We start from the raw sequence: 19148 nt of genomic DNA on the forward strand, positions 1-19148 counted from the left end.
AAACAAAAATCAAAACAAATATGTCCGTTCATTACAAATTACTCTCTGCAACATAGAAAAATCACGAGCATTATTAATAAAAATTGGGGGATTCTGAAATCTGATCCGATATTAAATACACTATTGCCAGAGAAACCAGAAATTATCTTTAGAAGAGTGGCACCGCTTAGAAATAGGATCGCCCCAAATATAGTGGATCCACCCAAGAATGCAATTATGTTCACTAATCTAAAAGGATTTCACCCTTGCAGAAAATGCGTTATTTGTCGATGCAGTAAATACACTAATAAGAACAAACACTTTATCTCTACAACAAGGGGTAAACATTATGACATTGATGATTTTATAACTTGTACAAGTAGATTTGTGGTATACTTGCTCCAATGTCCATGCAACCTTCAATACGTCGGGCGCACCACCAGACGCCTTAGAGACAGACTAAAGGAGCATGTTAATAATATTAAAAAGGGATATAAGGACCATTCTTTGTCACAACATTATAAGATCCATCATAATAGCGATCCCTCGTCACTCAGATTTATGGGCATAGGCATTGTAAATGCCCATTGGCGAGGAATAAATAGAAAACGGGCGGTGTCACAGCTCGAATCACGGTGGATCTATGAACTAGGTTCTTTATACCCCAAAGGATTGAATATAGATTTCGATCTAAATTGCTTTTTAGACAACAGATAATAAGAGGATGTAATATACCAGCATCTTCGGGTCTATATAGATATATATATACAGATTGCATTTGATTTTTGAGGAGCACTTTAGGATTAAATATCAAACTATTGTGAATATATTTGTATATATGTTATTAATATACAACATCGGGCTAATTTCTTGTCATCATTTTTAATGGAGTCCCTCTCCCCATTTCTTGTCATCGCTTTTAAGGAGTTTTTTTAAATGAAATTTTATTGCGATATATTGATTTAGTATCATGTTATTTTAATCATGTGTTTTTATTATGTATTTATGAGACTCTGTATCTTATTGGAGTTTATGACCATATGTTTTCATATATATTTATATACATTATTTGTTAATTTTAATTATATATATCTTGTATTTCTATCTGACCATATACTTTGAATGCTATTTATATCTATATACTCATGGAGAATATTTATGTCTTTTTCAATCCAGATCCTGTTTTGATTCTAAGCAAAACAGGATGGATTTTACATAGCATTATATGAATTTTCATATATATATATACACATACTTTTTGAATAATATCCATGATTTGAAAACACCTTAATCGATTATAAAATAGTACCCTGTGCACAATGGTAAAGTAGGGAGGTTTAAGCAATTTCTCCCCTCAGCCTACATAGTGGTCACAAAGACGTCATTATAATCTCTTGGTTTAATGATTTGGAACAGTTAAGACTGTTCCTGTATCCCCTTTCACTGCCAATAATATGGCGCAACACTGCAGGGGACCTCCTGGGGTTTAATAATTCGGAACAGTTAATACTGCTCCTATATCCCCGCTCACTGCCAATAATATGGCGCCGCACTGCAGGGGACTTCCTGCTGTGGATCGCATTAACGATCCACGACAAAATGGCGCCGGTCTTTCGCGCATGCGCAGTAGACTGGGAAGACGACGCCGACGTTCTGCGCATGCGCCGGCAGTCGAGAAAATGGCGGCCGCATTAGGCAAAATTGCCATTCACATTTATAAATAGCATGGGTGAGGAGGTCCTGACCAGCCCTGAACCCTATGAATACGTGCATCGCACGAAACGCGTCAGGGGGGCAGCAACAGCAGCAGGACACCCAACCACCCTGGAAAACATATGGTCAGTAAACTTTTCGTTTATAATCTTTCATGTACCCTACACCAACCAACCCTGAATAAAGGTATCTAAAGCAGTATCACGCTATGAGGTCTCTTATTGGGCACTCTGTGTGAGTGTCATCATTCGCAGTGCCCATCTGGAGGACCCTGGACCCTGGTGGTGATACCCGATAGCGATTTTGGATGACCTTACCTTTGTGGAGTCGGGATGGTGATCTGGGTGCAATCTGATCTGGGATCTGATGATCGTTCTATGGCCTGGTGACGCAGGATACATATTGCGTATATTAAACGCACATCTGGTGAGTGCGTTTTTCACCTATTTGTGTGACACACTTATCATCACACCTTGGATCAGGACGTCCATTCACCTTGAATTAGGATCTCTCCATGATCCGCACTATCACTATGAACTTTTATTTATGGATCACCATTAGAGTGATATCACGCATGAATATATAGTGTGTGTATATACTATGTTCCATTGTTAAGCGCTGCACCATTTATTTGATATATATTAAAAATCCTGCCCTCCTGAACCTTCTTCACTCCTTTGTTGTATTTAAAGGTTTCAGTCATGTCTCCCCTTTCCCTTCTCTCCTCCAGACTGGACATGTTACGTTCCTGAAGTCTCTCCTGATATCACCATTTTTATTCCCCGTCTCTGGACTCGTTCTATCAATACCTTTATGTACAGTTGCAAGAAAAAGTATGTGAACCCCTTGGGATTACGTGGAGATTTGCATGAATTGGGCATAAAATGTGCTCTGAACGTCATCTAAGTCACAACAATAGAAGAACACAGTCTGCTGAACATAATACTACACAAACATTAGATGCTGCCATGGTTTAATTGCACATAACATGTAAACATTCACAGTGCAGGGAGGAAAAAGTATGTGAGGCCCTAGCTTAATGACTTCTCCCAGAGCTAATTGGAGCCAGGAGTGAGCCAACCTTGACTCCAATCAGTGTGATGATATTGGATGTGTTGCTGACAGCGGTCCTGCCCTTAAAAAACACACACCTGTTTTGGGTTTACTGGTTTCAAGAAGCACTGTTTGTTGTGAACCATGCCTCGCAGAAAAGAGCTCTCAGAAGACCTACGATCAAGAATTGTTGACTTGCATGAAGCTGGAAAGGGTTACAAAAGTATCTCCTTGAGCCTTGATGTTCATGTGTCCACGGTAAGACAGACTATCTACAAATGGAGAAAGTTTAGCACTGTTGCTACTCTCCCTAGGCGTGGTCGTCCTGTAAAAATGACTGCAAGAGCACAGCGCAGAATGCTGCATGAGGTAAAGAAGAATCCCAGAGTGTCAGCTAAAGACCTACAGAAATCTCTGGCACATGCTAACATTTTTGTTGACACATCTACAATAAGGAAAACATTAAACAAGAATGGAGTACATGGGAGGACACCACGGAGGAAGCCATTGCTGTCCAAAAAGAAGATTGCAGCACGTTTGAAGTTTGCAAAAGAGCACCTGGATGTTCCACAGCACTACTGGCAGAATATACTGTGGACAGATGAAACCAAGATTGAGTTGTTTGGGAAGAACACACAACACTATGTGTGGTGAAAAAAAGGCACAGCACATCAACATCAAAACCTCATCCCCACTGTGAAACATGGCGGAGGGAGCATCATGGTCTGGGGCTGCTTTGCTGCCTCAGGGCCTGGACGGATTGTTGTCATTGATGGGAAAATGAATTCCAGAGTTTATCAAGACATTTTGCAGGAAAACGTACGACCATCTGTCCTCCAACTGAAGCTCCGCAGAGGATGGGTGATGCAACAGGACAATGACCCAAAGCATACAAGTCATTCAACAAAACAATGGCTGCAACAGCACAGAATACGCCTTCTGGAGTGGCCCAGTCAGAGTCCTGACCTCAACCCCATTGAAATGCTGTGGCATGACCTTAAGAGAGCGATTCACACCAGACATCCCAAGAATATTGCTACACTGAAACAGTTTTGTGAAGAGGAGTGGTCCAAAATGACTCCAGATCGTTGTGCAGGTCTGATCTGCAACTACAGGAAACGTTTGGTTAAGGTTATTGCTGCCAAAGGAGGGTCAACCAGTTATTAAGTCCAAAGGTTCACATACTTTTTCCTCCCTGCACTGTGAATGTTTACATGTTATGTGCAATTAAACCATGGCAACATCTAATGTTTGTGTAGTATTATGTTCAGCAGACTGTGTTCTTCTATTGTTGTGACTTAGATGATGTTCAGAGCACATTTTATGCCCAATTCATGCAAAACTCCACGTAATCCCAAGGGGTTCACATACTTTTTCTTGCAACTGTATATAAGACATGATCTTACCCACTGTGCACTCTATACACAGGGCTGTATATGACATGTTTCTGACCACTGCATTCTATATGCAGGGCTGTATGTGACATACTCCTGACCACTGCACTCTATACACAGGGCTGTATGTGACATGTTCCTGATTACTGCACTCTATACACAGGGCTGTATATGACATGTTCCTGACCACTGCACTCTATACACAGGGCAGTATATGACATGTTCCTGACCACTGCACTCTATACACAGGGCAGTATATGACATGTTACTGACCACTGCACTCTATACACAGGGCAGTATATGACATGTTACTGACCACTGCACTCTATACACAGGACTGTATATGACATACTCCTGACCACTGCACTCTATACACAGGGCTGTATATGACATACTCCTGACCACTGCACTCTATACACAGGGCTGTATGTGACATGTTCCTGATTACTGCACTCTATACACAGGGCTGTATATGACATGTTCCTGACCACTGCACTCTATACACAGGGCAGTATATGACATGTTACTGACCACTGCACTCTATACACAGGGCAGTATATGACATGTTCCTAAACACTGCACTCTTTTTGCTGAGCTGTGTATGACATACTCCTGACCACAGTAATCTAAATGCTGGGCTATATAAGACATGATCTTACCCACTGTGCACTCTATACACAGGGCTGTATATGACATGTTTCTGACCACTGCATTCTATATGCAGGGCTGTATGTGACATACTCCTGACCACTGCACTCTATACACAGGGCTGTATATGACATACTCCTGACCACTGCACTCTATACACAGGGCTGTATGTGACATGTTCCTGATTACTGCACTCTATACACAGGGCAGTATATGACATGTTCCTGACCACTGCACTCTATACACAGGGCAGTATATGACATGTTACTGACCACTGCACTCTATACACAGGGCAGTATATGACATGTTACTGACCACTGCACTCTATACACAGGGCAGTATATGACATGTTACTGACCACTGCACTCTATACACAGGACTGTATATGACATACTCCTGACCACTGCACTCTATACACAGGGCTGTATATGACATACTCCTGACCACTGCACTCTATACACAGGGCTGTATGTGACATGTTCCTGATTACTGCACTCTATACACAGGGCTGTATATGACATGTTCCTGACCACTGCACTCTATACACAGGGCAGTATATGACATGTTACTGACCACTGCACTCTATACACAGGGCAGTATATGACATGTTCCTAAACACTGCACTCTTTTTGCTGAGCTGTGTATGACATACTCCTGACCACAGTAATCTAAATGCTGGGCTATATAAGACATGATCTTACCCACTGTGCCCTGTACATGACATACTACTTTTGCTACTTCACTCTGTTTGAAGACTATCATATACACTTTTCCATTACACTCTGTACTCTGGGATGGAATGCACATACTCCTGACCACTACACTCTGTACTATGGGATGGAATGCACATACTCCTGACCACTACACTCTGTACTATGGGATGTAAATCACATACTCCTGACCACTACACTCTGTACTATGGGAGGTAAATCACATACTCCTGACCACTACACTCTGTACTATGGGAGGTAAATCACATACTCCTGACCACTACACTCTGTACTCTGGGATGTAAATCACATACTCCTGACCACTACACTCTGTACTCTGGGATGTAAATCACATACTCCTGACCACTACACTCTGTACTATGGGAGGTAAATCACATACTCCTAACCACTACACTCTGTACTCTGGGATGGAAATCACATACTCCTGACCTCTACACTCTGTACTCTGGGATGTAAATCACATACTCCTGACCACTACACTCTGTACTCTGGGATGTAAACCACATACTCCTGACCACTACACTCTGTACTCTGGGATGGAAATCACATACTCCTGACCACTACACTCTGTACTCTGGGATGTAAATCACATACTCCTGACCACTACACTCTGTACTCTGGGATGTAAATCACATACTCCTGACCACTACACTCTGTACTCTGGGATGGAAATCACATACTCCTGACCTCTACACTCTGTACTCTGGGATGTAAATCACATACTCCTGACCACTACACTCTGTACTCTGGGAGGTAAATCACATACTCCTGACCACTGCACATTGTTTGAAGGGCTGTATGAAGTAGTCTCCTGACCCCTGCACTCTGGGCCATTATTCATGGTGAACCAGAAACTGGATGACCTGTAAAGGCTTGTAAAGTGTCCCCTGTGAGAAATGTTTGGGCCCCAAAGATCCCCATCATGGCCCCGACACACACAATTCTTTTCACTCAATAAATTCTTTATTATAGTTTTACTTCTAACAAGATTGTAATCATAGAATCAGGAAATGACAAAGGAAGGAATCTGATTGGTCAGGAAGATCCCTTGTCTGGAATGTGGGGGCGGAGTCATTATTATTGGTGTACAATACAATACACAACGTGTTCCATTATTATAACAAAGTATTGTAGAAAAGATCCCAACATGTGACATGGCTGAATGATTGCTGGTCATATTAGTTCATCTATTCTCTAAGTGGGGCGGTATCTATTGGGCCAATCCCTTTTACAAACCACACATAATATCGCCCTTCAAAGTGAAAACGGAAACGATTTGTACAAAATCAAAGAGTAGAAATATTTTCCGGTGGATCCCATCTACCCAGACCCCATATGTAGACATAGAACAACAAGCTGTGTTCCCTCTCGTGCCGCACTCCTCCAATCACCCAAACCCACACAGAAGCCAAGGGAAATAATGAGAGGAAAGTTCCCCCCTAGTTTGGGTCGGAGTTCTCCTTCCCTCCTGTTGGGGGATGGGAGAAGGATGGACTGAAGACAGAGAGACGCTTCGGGGTCACCACTGTTCTGTAGAGCCTTGAAATGAAGGACATCAACTTCAGAAGTTCTTGTTGTCTGTGTAAAGTTTCCCGATAACGAGATCTGGGCTCTCCCGGCTTCTAGCTCTGTAACCCGCTATATCATTATCAGGAAACGCAACTCCGACACCCAAGAAGGGCTGAAGTTGTGTCCTTCATTTCCAGGATCTACTGACCACTCTGCACCCCGACATTTACTGCACTTCATCCATGTCTTTGGGGGCCTCTCATCTCCTTATCAACTGTTTCTGCCATGATGAAGATCAGCCATGGAGTATATCTGAGGTGTATATCAGGGTGTGCTTCTTCCCCACATGAGAGCTGGGATGTCCAGCAACATTCATCTAGAAGACATTTCCCGCACTCAAGGTACTAATACACCTCCAGGGGTGTGTGGGACCCCTGATGTACAGGAAGACAGGACTTCAGTAAGGAACATTTCCCTCACTCAGGACAGGAAAGTGGCTTCTCCCCATGTGAGATCTCTGATGTTTGGAAAGACTGGACCTCTGTGAAAAACATTTCCCGCACTCAGGACAGGAATACGGCTTCTCCCCTGTGTGACATCTCTGATGTGTGTGAAGACTAGACTTGTCTGAAAAACATTTCCCGCACTCAGGACAGGAATACGGCTTCTCCCCTGTGTGACATCTCTGATGTGTGTGAAGACTAGACTTGTCTGAAAAACATTTCCCGCACTCAGGACAGGAATACGGCTTCTCCCCTGTGTGAGATCTCTGATGTGTGTGAAGACTAGACTTGTCTGAAAAACATTTCCCGCACTCAGGACAGGAATACGGCTTCTCCCCCGTGTGAGATCTCTGGTGTGTGTAAAGATTGGACTTCTCTGAAAACCATTTCCCACACTCAGGACAGGAATATGGCTTTTCCCTCGTGTGACATCGCTGATGTCTGTGAAGACTGGACTTATCTGAAAAACATTTTTCACACTCAGGACAAGAATACGGCTTCTCCCCCGTGTGAGATCTTTGATGTGTGTAAAGACTGGACTTCTGTGAAAAACATTTCCCACACACAGTACAGGAATATGGCTTCTCCCCTGTGTGAGATCTTTGATGTTTGTAAAGACTGGCCTTCTCTGAAAAACTTTTCCCGCACTCAGGACAGGAATACGGCTTCTCCCCCGTGTGAGATCTCTGATGTGTGTAAAGACTGGACTTCTGTGAAAAACTTTTCCCACACTCAGGACAGGAATATGGCTTCTCCCCCGTGTGAGATCTCTGATGTGTGTAAAGACTGGACTTCTGTGAAAAACTTTTCCCGCACTCAGGACAGGAATATGGCTTCTCCCCCGTGTGAGATCTCTGATGTATGTAAAGATAAGATTTTCGTGAAAAACATTTCCCACACACAGGACAGGAATATGGCTTCTCCCCCGTGTGAGATCTTTTATGCACATTAACATGGTATGTAGAACAGAACCTCTTCCCGCACTCAGTACAGGAGAAGCTCTTCTCTTTTGGAAGGCCGGCCCGGTCCCGCACAGTCTGAGGTTCCTCAGGATACGAGGAATCCAATGGTCCATCTACACTGGGTAGTGCCGGATTGACATTGGAGGAAGCCGGGTTTTCTCCTGGACTATACTGTGTGATGTCCTCATCTTCTACTTTCCCGTCTGGAGACAAAGTGAGACAATCCTCGGAGGTTTTCTTCATCTCCCGACCATTGGCTAAAATACAAAGAGGATTACTGACAGGAGCTAATTGGTTCCCCCAAACCAGGACTCCACCCACATCAGGCAGCTTGGTCTCTGAGGAGCTTACAATTCCACCCTCAAGGGAACTAGGAAATGGCTCCTCTGATCTCCTACCAGGTCATTTCCTTATTCATGGACCTTAGTCAGAGAGTGAGGAAACAACCAGAACTGTCTTTTATAGGAGGGACAGTGATGAGGGGATTATAGGACGAGGGTCCCCACCCCCTCTATCACTCATCGCCATCTTCCCAACACAAGAAGTACTGCACTTCCTTATTTAGTCCATGATTTAGTCATGAAGAACAGCGGGGCTGAGCCCCACCAGAGGTCAGAGAGTGAGGATGGGGGGAGAACAACCAAGATGAAGACTGGACTGATCCTGAAGACCACCATCATTGGGGTATTGACTCCTCCCTCATTATCACTTTCTGTTTAAGGGTCCAAAGTTGGAGGATGTTATCACATTATTATCACCATGTAAAAGTCTGTGCTCCAATCACATCATCCGATATAAAATGTCCAGCTGGTAGGAAATAGATGTAACAAAAGAGAATCCACATTATGTGTATATATAGCAGTGGGGGGAGGAGGAGAGCAGAAGTCAGGAGTATGTAATGTACAACAAAGTATATAGTGCAGGGGTCAGGAGTATGTAATGTACAACATAGAGTATATAGTGCAGGGGTCAGGAGTGTGTAATGTACAACAAACTATATAGTGCAGGGGTCAGGAGTATGGAATGTACAACATAGAGTATATAGTGCAGGGGTCAGGAGTATGTAATGTACAACATAGAGTATATAGTGCAGGGGTCAGGAGTATGTAATGTACAACATAGAGTATATAGTGCAGGGGTCAGGAGTATGTAATGTACAACAGAGTATATAGTGCAGGGGTCAGGAGTATGTAATGTACAACATAGAGTATATAGTGCAGGGGTCAGGAGTATGTAATGTACAACATAGAGTATATAGTGCAGGGGTCAGGAGTATGTAATGTACAATATAAATTAAACAGTGTAATGTTCATAACTCATAATATTGGTATTCAGTAATCAGTAGAAGATTAAATGTTTACTGTAGACAAGTTGCAGAGATCCCACACCGCTGCCTCCCATCTCCTGAGACTGCACTCAGTGACTTGGGTCTGAGACACTACAGACATATCCCTCCACCCGGCACAGCCAGGAAATAAAAGAGTAAGAAACCCTGGGAGAATTGCTCTGGCAGAGATTTTACTAGATCTGATACATGGTAGAAGACCCAATACACATGTCCCAGGTCATCCAACACATATGTTGAACATCAACATTTTTGCCTCCAGCTGAACCCCAGAACCTCCATAAATCCAGTCTAGATACATAAATTGTGTCTGCAGCACAGAGAAGGAAGATTATCCGAGAGAAATCCAGGAATACAGGACGGGGAACACAGCTCAGGAAAGTGACCAGGGGATTACAGGCTGATATCACCCAGTCCCCGCCCTACTCTGGACCAATCAGTGAGCAGTATGGGTGGAGGAATGGATTTAGTGTTCATGACCCACCTGTGCTGATCTCTGTAGGAGTGTCCTCCTCTATAAATGTCCCCGTTATTCCATCCTCCTCCATAGACTGCTGATCATCCCTCACATACGCCTCTTCTTCTTCTGCTTTCACCTCAAATTCTATATCGATTGGATCTCCACTCTAAATCAAGGAAATGAGAGAAAATATCATCTGTAAAATGTAAGGTCACATAAACAATCCACACATCATCTTTACAAGTTCATGTTCTAAATGCTCCATCCCACCAACCTTGTAATAGTGAGGGATGGTGTGACCTTCCTGTGTGGAATCCCGGGAATACAGAGGACAGGGACATCTCTCTGGTGGGTTCCCATGACTGAATCCATCTGTAGAAAACACACACACTGACTGAATCCATTGTTTCTATGTGTTTATCAGATGATGGGGGATCTAGGTGGATCCTCCGTACTGCTCTCTCCTTTACAATAAAGTCTCCTCTTACCCGGTGATGTGAGGGGCGGCTGATTGTCCATCATGACGTCCTTGTAGAGATCCTTGTGTCCTTCTAAATACTCCCACTCCTCCATGGAGAAATAGACAGTGACACCCTGACACCTTATAGGAACCTGACACACACAATGATACAGTCACCATCCAGACACATCCCTTGTCTGTTACTGGAGAATGTCCCAGAATTCCCGGCACCGCTCACCTCTCCTGTCAGCAGCTCCATCATCTTCTTGGTGACTTCTAGAATCTTCTGCATGTTGTGTCTCTCAGGGTTTAGGGAGTCACATGGAGGCACTGTGATGGTCATATGATCACCTGACTTCAGAAGAGGAAATCTCTGTATTGAGGAACCAATAGGAATATCATGTTAGACTCCCAGAATCCTCCTCACCTCTCCAGTCAGGTCTGCGTTTTTATTAATAGAGATAAGAGTGATGTCATGTGACCTCCCAGAATCCTCCTCACCTCTCCGGTCAGGTCTGTGTTTTATTAATAGAGATAAGAGTGATGTCATGTGACCTCCCAGAATCCTCCTCACCTCTCCGGTCAGGTCCGTGTATTATAGAGATGAGAGTGATGTCATGTGACCTCCCAGAATCCTCCTCACCTCTCCGGTCAGCAGGTAGATGATCTCCAGGGTGAGGTTTAGTATCTTCTCAGTCATGTGACTCCGGTCCTCCTCCATCCTCATTGGTGCCATCATGTGATCTATACAGGTCTCCTTGTAGACGGATAACTTTGAGAAATGAAAGTAAGAATGATTTGGATGGTATTGGTCACACAATAATAGGATGTGGATGTGAGGGGGGAATAGGAGGGTTGATGGACATTGAAGAACTACTCCCCCCATGGGAAGACATTTAGTTTGGACTGTTTAGTGTTTGATGCATATTTGAGGTCCCGGGACCCTCTTGTCCATCCAGATCAGAAATCCCCTTTTCTCTGTTGGGTTTGTTTGGTCTCTGAACTGGTTTTGATGAGTATTAGATCTGCAGACAAGGAATGATAAATACGATCCTTCCTATGACTTGTTTGCTCTGAGGCAGTGCTGTGAGGTCAATGTCGGCTCATTATGATGTCCAGGAAGGGGAACGTGATGACTTTTCCTGGCTAATCAGGATAATTCTGTCTCTTCCCTCCAATGACAGCGTAGTGTGGGTAGAAGGAGGACAGCAGGTGGGAGGGGTTTGGTTACCAAATATACTGTAGTATCCAGGACATTGTACAGAGTGGTGGTGGGTTCCTGGGGCTCTGAATTCCAGCACCGGGCACTGCCAGAGCCTGTGTCATGGGAAGGTATTGGAGTGTCTCCTGAAGATGTTCAGCACTGATCCCTGACTACCTTTTAGTCAATAATGCACCAACAGACCTCTAACAATAAGTGCCCACCAAGGGGTGAAGGATTGTCCTTCTTCATTCCACTTGGTATCTTGGAAAATAATATATGACCGGTGAGATGGTAAGAAGGTGAAGGTTGTCTTCCTTTCCTGGTAGGAGTTCTGTAAGGAGGTCTGGAAAGTAAGTGCAGGTAAGGGGACAATCAGAGACCAGGAGCCCCCTCCCTACCTCAGAGTCCCCCTGAGCCTGACAAACTTTTCTTTCCTCAGAGCCCTGCTCCCCGCCAACCCTATCAAAGACCCAGATTCCTTCAGCTACTCTACCCCCTAAAAGCCTTTGAACTCCACTACTCTCTCAGGGGCCCCAATGTTTTCCATCCTCAGTAACCCCTGAGAGACCCCTCAGCTCCTCTACTTCCATCAGAATTTCCCTCCCTCTGACACCAATGATGGAACATATTCTTCATGGCCGGCTGGGGAATGTTTTCTTCCTCCTGAGCAGCAATGTAAGGGGCTCTATGCTCCATACTCCTGACCCCGGCACTCCATCATTGTGTTAGCTGCATATTGCAATGATTGCTCATTGGCTGCCTGTGTAGTGTACCAACTGTTCACTGTCTGCTACCCCTCTCTGCCAATCCCTCCACTGGCTTCCACTCACCCAACAAATTATACCCAAAATACTAACAACTTACAAAGCCATGCACAACTCTGCCCTCCGCTGCATCTCCAACCTGGTCTCAAAATATCAACCAAACCGCTTTCTTCGATCCTCCCAAGACCTTCTACTTTCTACTTACCGTGTCACCTCCTCCCATGCTCGCCTCCAGGACTTCTCCTGAGCTTCTCCAATCCTATGCAACTCCCTACCACAATCTGTCCGGCTGTCTCCCAATCTATCCACCTTTAGACGATCCCTGAAAACCTCTTTAAAGAAACCTACCCTGCTTCTACTTAGTAAACTGCCATTTATTTCCTCCATCAGCTCCTCCTCCCCCACAGCTATTACCTTTTGTATCACTCAACCCTTCCTCCTAGATTGTAAGCTCTCAGGATCAGGGCCCTCTGCTTCCTCTGGTACCAAATTGTATTGTAACTGTAATGTCTTCCTTCATTTTGTACAGCACTGTGCACACTGTTGGTGCCTTATAAATCCTGTATAATAATAATGATTGCCCATTGGCTGCCTGTGTAGTGTCATCATTGCCCTTTGTAGGCCATGTATGGTCAGGATGGTCCTTGTCTTCTCAATTTATTGTCAGTGCTGTTTGTTTAGAGGACCATATTACTAGAATTTATCTCCACAATGAGGAGAATGTTCTGGCCCCGGAAGTGGGGGAATGTTCTGCCCCTGAAGGGGTTCATCTGGGTTCATGGAGGAAGAGGACGGACGTGACTATGGAGGAAGAGGACGGACGTGACTATGGAGGAAGAGGACGGACGTGACTATGGAAGAAGAGGACGGACGTGACTATGGAGGAAGAGGACTGACGTGACTATGGAGGAAGAGGACGGACGTGACTATGGAGGAAGAGGACGGACGTGACTATGGAGGAAGAGGACGGACGTGACTATGGAGGAAGAGGACGGACACGACTATGGAGGAAGAGGACGGACGTGACAATGGAGGAAGAGGACAGACATGATTATGGAGGAAGAGGATGGACATGACTATGGAGGAAGAGGACGGACATGATTGGGGGGTTACTGGGTGTAAATAGAACATAACAGCTTATTACCTCCTCTGCTGCCACTTCCACCGTCTACTCACCACTTCATATGGTATGGAACTTCTTGTCTTTATTCCAGATGACTTCCTGTCTCTGCCTGACATCACTTCCTGTCTCTGCCTGACATCACTTCCTGTCTGTGTTCTACAATAACTTCCTTTCTGGATAGAAGTGAGATCATCACCTTGTGGATCTCAGAGGAACTGCAGCCCCGAGAAACATTAAAATATCCATTCCTGTGGTTTCCATGAAAGATGAAAAATAACTAAAAACAAATCTGAGAAAAAATAAATCTAGCTCTTATGCAACCAACTATTTATTTTCCAATATTTTTATTAAAATGTTTGAAGTTACAGAAAATGTAATAGACAAGTGTCATGTTATAAGGTATGAAATATCACCAACAAACAGGCGGATGAATAAACAACAGACATCCCGCAGGGAAGCAGGAAATGTGTGCAATAATGACTGGAGACGTCACATAGAACATTCCCAGCATTAAGTCCACCTTGTACAGGGGAAGCAATAATAGGAGACATATGGATCACACAGAGCATTCATCATACACACCACACATAGTGCACAACACATACAACATGGAACTCAACTAGCACCAGAACATGGGAAATAAAAGAGACAGCAGAAAGGAAGAAAAGAGGGTAACAGTAATGAGAGGAGAGAAGAGAGGGGATGAGGAGGAGAGAGGAGGGGAGGAGGAGGAGAGGAGAGGGGATGAGGAGGAGAGAGGAGGGGAGGAGGAGGAGAGGAGAGGGGATGAGGAGGAGAGGGGATGAGGAGGAGAGAGGAAGGGGGGAGGAGGAGGAGGCGGAGAGGGGAGGGGAGGATAGGGGAGAAGAGAAGAGAGGAGAGGAGGAGGAGAGGAGAAGAGAGGAGAGGAGAGGGGAGGGGAGGAGGAGAGGGGAGGAGGAGAGGGGAGGAGGAGGAGAGGAGAGGGGAGGAGGAGGAGAGGGGATGAGGAGGAGAGAGGAGGGGAGGAGGAGGAGGAGAGGGGAGGGGAGGAGGAGGAGAGGGGAGGAGAGGAGAGGAGAGGGGAGGAGGAGGAGAGTAGGAGGAGAGGGCAAAATCAGTACGTACTAGGGCACGGAGATGTATGGAGTCCACGGATCCCACGTTTTATCACACATGTTGGTATTATGATGTAAAGCACAGGTGAGTCTGTCGTTAGTCAGGATCCAATCTCATTTGTTGTGAACATATTGAAGCGGAATAATTGATCTCTTCTAATATTCAGCAATAGTGATTCTCGCTGCTAACAGCATAGAAGTAAGACACTTAACCCCTCGCCTACCGGGCAGTTCTATCCCCTTCCTGACCAGGACAATTTTCAGCTTTCAGAGCTGTCGCACTTTGAATGACAATTGCGCGGTCATGCAATATTATACCCATATGACATTTTTAGCATTTTTTTCACACAATAGAACTTTCTTTTGGTCGTATTTATTCGCCGCTGGGGGGGGTTATTTTTTTTAGCTCTAAACAAAAAAAGAGCAAAATTGTGAAAAAAGTTTTCTTTGTTTCTATTATAATATTTTGCAAAGAGGTCATTTTTATCCTTCACTAATGTGCGTTGATGAGGCTGCACTGATAGGAAGCACTGTTGGGCACTGATAGATGGCACTGATGGGTGGCACTGACTGGCAGCACTGCTGGGCACTGACTGATGACACTGCTGGGAGGCACTGGTGGGTGGCAATGGTGGGCACAGGTGGGTGGCAATGGTGGGCACAGGTGGGTGGCAATGCTGGGCAGTGAACATCAGTGCCCTTATGATCAGTGCCAATCCCTCCTCTGACAATTTACAGTTATCGGCAGTACCTTCCTCACACTGTGACAGTGCAAGGAAAGTACAGCCAATAACTAACAACTGCATTTCCCGGTGATCTGCTGTGTCATTGGACATGGCTAATCACGTGCTAAAAGGCCGCTGTGATTGGCCTTTTACCACATCATGTGATCAGCTGTGTCCATAGAATACAGCAATCATGGAGATCGCAGAGTGCGTGCCTCCGGGGGCGAGTGGGAGGGCATCATATGATGCCCTCCCAGAACCGGCCGACTGAAGTAAATCCGTCATTCGGCTATCTGCGGTCAGAAAGTGGTTAAGGGTCTTTTTTGGTACTGTAAGTGGAAATTTATGGAAGAGGGCGGATTCCGGGGCCCTACCAACATTAACCCCCATCACCCTATAGATAAGGTTAAACATGCACATCCAAAATCTAGTAACTATCAGACATTGCCACCAAACGTGGAACATAGAACCCATCTGGCTGCAACACTGAAAGCACATTGGTGAGGCAGAAGGATGGTCCTCGCCGTCTGAGTTGGGACCCGGTACCATCACAATAGTTTTACAGTTTGCTTCAATTCAGGTAGTAATGATGGAATCTTTAGATAATTCCAGGGCTATGTCTTGCCAATCAGATAGATCATAACTAACATTCAGGTCCCGTTCCCATTGATCCATATAGGAGAGTTACAGTTTGGATCAGCAAGAAGGATGTACACCACACAAATACGGCCTCTAGAGAGATTCTTATGCTGACAGGAAAGTTCAAAACTGGTAAGAATGGGCGCTCCATCTAGTAAAACAATTTTCGAGTGGATAAAAGTGGCAATTTGATTATATCTGAACATTTATGTATAATATCTTCTATCGTTCCACACAAAACGAAGCACCTCTGCCTGTAGGAGCCGCAGCTCGCATCTCAGAATTGGTACCGGTAAGGTCCAAAAGAAGTATAATATTTGAGTTAAAAAGGTCATTTTAATAGAGCTGATCCTGCCAAACCAAGATATAGAGTAAGCAGCCCAACGAAGAAGATCTTCCGGAAGTCATTTGAAAAGAGGGGGATAGTTCGCTTGGTATAATAGGGTCTCAATTGAGGCCATCAAATTAACCCCCAAATAGGGTAAGGAGTTGCTGAAAGTCATGTAGAGTTTGAAGCCGTTGCTCCATTGAAGAAGGTAACAAAACATTAAGGGCTTTTTATGAGAATTTAGAGTCAGCCCAGAACGTTCAGAGAAGTGACTCAAGAGAGACAATAGATTAGGTAAAGTGGCCAGAGGGGATGTAACATACATGAGGACATCATCAGCAAAAAAAGAGCATTTATGTTTCTGATGACCACAGAGGACCCCATGGATTCCGGCATGAGAGCGGATCGCCATAGCTAAGGGTTCTATTGCCAAAGCAAAAAGCAGTGGGGAGAGTGGGCAACCCTGTCTAGTGCCACGTCAAATTTGGAACACAGGGGATCTGTAACTTCTAATGGACACTTGACCTGAGGGGGTGTTATATAATGACTTCAAAAGCACAAGAAACGCAGCACAAAATCCAAAAGCTCGCAAAACAGTAAACAAATATTCTCAAGTTAAGCTATCAAAAGCTTTATGGAGGTCCAAAGAAAGAATCAGCAATTCCCAAGAAAGAGGGGCATCCCAATTAGAGCGAACAGCAGAAATCAAAGCTACGGACCTTCAAATCTGATCTAACGTTTGGCAATCAGACCTGATTGGTCTTTGTGAACATACTTCGCCAAAAAGGAATTAAGATGCAGGGCCAAAAGTTTTGTCAATATTTTCAGGTCGCAATTTATTAGCAAAATAGGCCGATAATTAAGGATATCCGTCACATCTTTATTAGGTTTAGGAATAACACTAATATATGCTTTATTTTCATCTAAAGGAATCACCCGTCTTCTCTCAAGGAACTGAAGTAAAGAGCCATATGGGGGAGAAGATGGTCAGAGAAGGTTTTATAGTAAACATCTGGTAAACCGTCGGGGCCCGGGGACTTATGTGATGTTAGCATTTTAATAACTTTACCAAGTTCCTCACTAGTTATAGGTCATTCCATAAGTTCCCTGTGGGTGTCGGCAAGGGAAGGGAGCTGCAAGGGTCCTAAAAAATCTTGAAGCATGGAAGGCTCAACAAACTGGGGTGGACTATATAAGGTAGAATAAAACGTATTAAATTCCTGAAGGATTTCTAAGGATCCTGTGAGATGTGACCTCCAGGAAGGCTAAGCTTAGGAAGCGCTGAGTAAGTATGTTTAGGGGAGAGTTTAGAATCCGGTTTGTCTCGCCATGTGAAGAAGTTATGATTCATCCATCATAGCTGGTTTTCCAGTTTTGTGGTGAGACAAAGATTAAGCTCCAAACGAGCCTGTTCTACCTTAAGTAACAAGTCCGGAGTTGGAGAAATTTTATGTTGGGCCAGTAAAGCCTCGTATTCCTTAGTTTTGGCAGAAATCAACTCTTCATGAGATCACTTTAGTCTAGAGACTTGTTGGATAAAAAAACCTCTGATAGAAGCTTTATGAGCTGCCCAGTTAATAGCCGGGGTCGTGTCTTCTGATTTACTAATGGGAAAGTAAGATTTCAAATGCTCCACCACTTCAAGGTGAGCTGACTCATTGCTAAGAAGGGACTCATTCAATTGCCAGTGCGACTTGGCCAGATTGGCAGTTAAATTGGAGATTGTTAGCATCATCGGGTCATGATCTGACCAGGGTGTCCATACAATTTTAGCCGAACACAACTTAGGCAGCAACTCCATAGGGAGAAAGATGTGGTCTATACGTGAATACCGGTTGTGAGCTCTAGAGAAATGAGAGTAGTCTCTAGAAGTAGTATTGGCCTCTCTCCATGCATCCACCAAATTATAGCGATATAAAAGTTGAGCAAATTTGCGACTTTGTTTCGGGGGATGCAAGTTTGGTTGCATGCGATTTATCAAGCATTTGATCTAAAGCCAAATTCAAATCCCCCACTAAAATGACATCACCTTCCAGTTCAAGAGCTAAAGATTGAAACAGGGATCAAAAAAAGGCTAATTGATTCACATTAGGGGTGTAGTAAATCAGGAAAGTCACTAAGTTTCCCCCCAAGTGGCCTTTAACCGATAGATATCGCCCTTCCTTGTCTCGTATCACTTTAGATTCAGTAAAGGATAACCGCCGGGCCAAACAGAGCGCTACCCCTCGATCTTTGTCAGATGCATTAGCAAAAAGCACACAGGGAAATCTCTATGAATATAACATGGTGTGAAAGAGGAGACAAAATGGGTTTCCTGCAGAGCAACTATATCAGCTCCCAGGGACTTATAACGAGAAAAAAACTTGAGACGCTTAGAGGGGAATCCCGAACCTGCACATTATGGGAGAGTAAGGGAACAACACTATTAGGTCTTAAGGTGGACATAGAAAAATGCAAGACAGAGATGGGGAGACCCACACATCCCCCCATAGGGGAGATCAAGAATCCATA

The 19148-nt window shown here is 44.3% G+C and overlaps 1 protein-coding gene across 1 annotated transcript in view; it reads right to left on the reverse strand.

Annotated features, from left to right (window-relative positions):
* The window catches only part of LOC149445492 (uncharacterized), a 156149-nt gene that overhangs the window by 92648 nt on the left and 44353 nt on the right, over positions 1-19148 (reverse strand). The window contains 1 exon segment of the mRNA XM_089653784.1: positions 7515-8549. Coding sequence (XP_089509910.1) covers positions 7515-8549 — 1035 coding nt within the window.

Source organism: Staurois parvus, unplaced genomic scaffold (genome assembly GCF_062004578.1).
Source record: "Staurois parvus isolate SC_StPar_1 unplaced genomic scaffold, SC_StPar_1.0 ptg000720l, whole genome shotgun sequence".
In the NCBI taxonomy this organism is placed as follows: Eukaryota; Metazoa; Chordata; class Amphibia; order Anura; family Ranidae; genus Staurois; species Staurois parvus.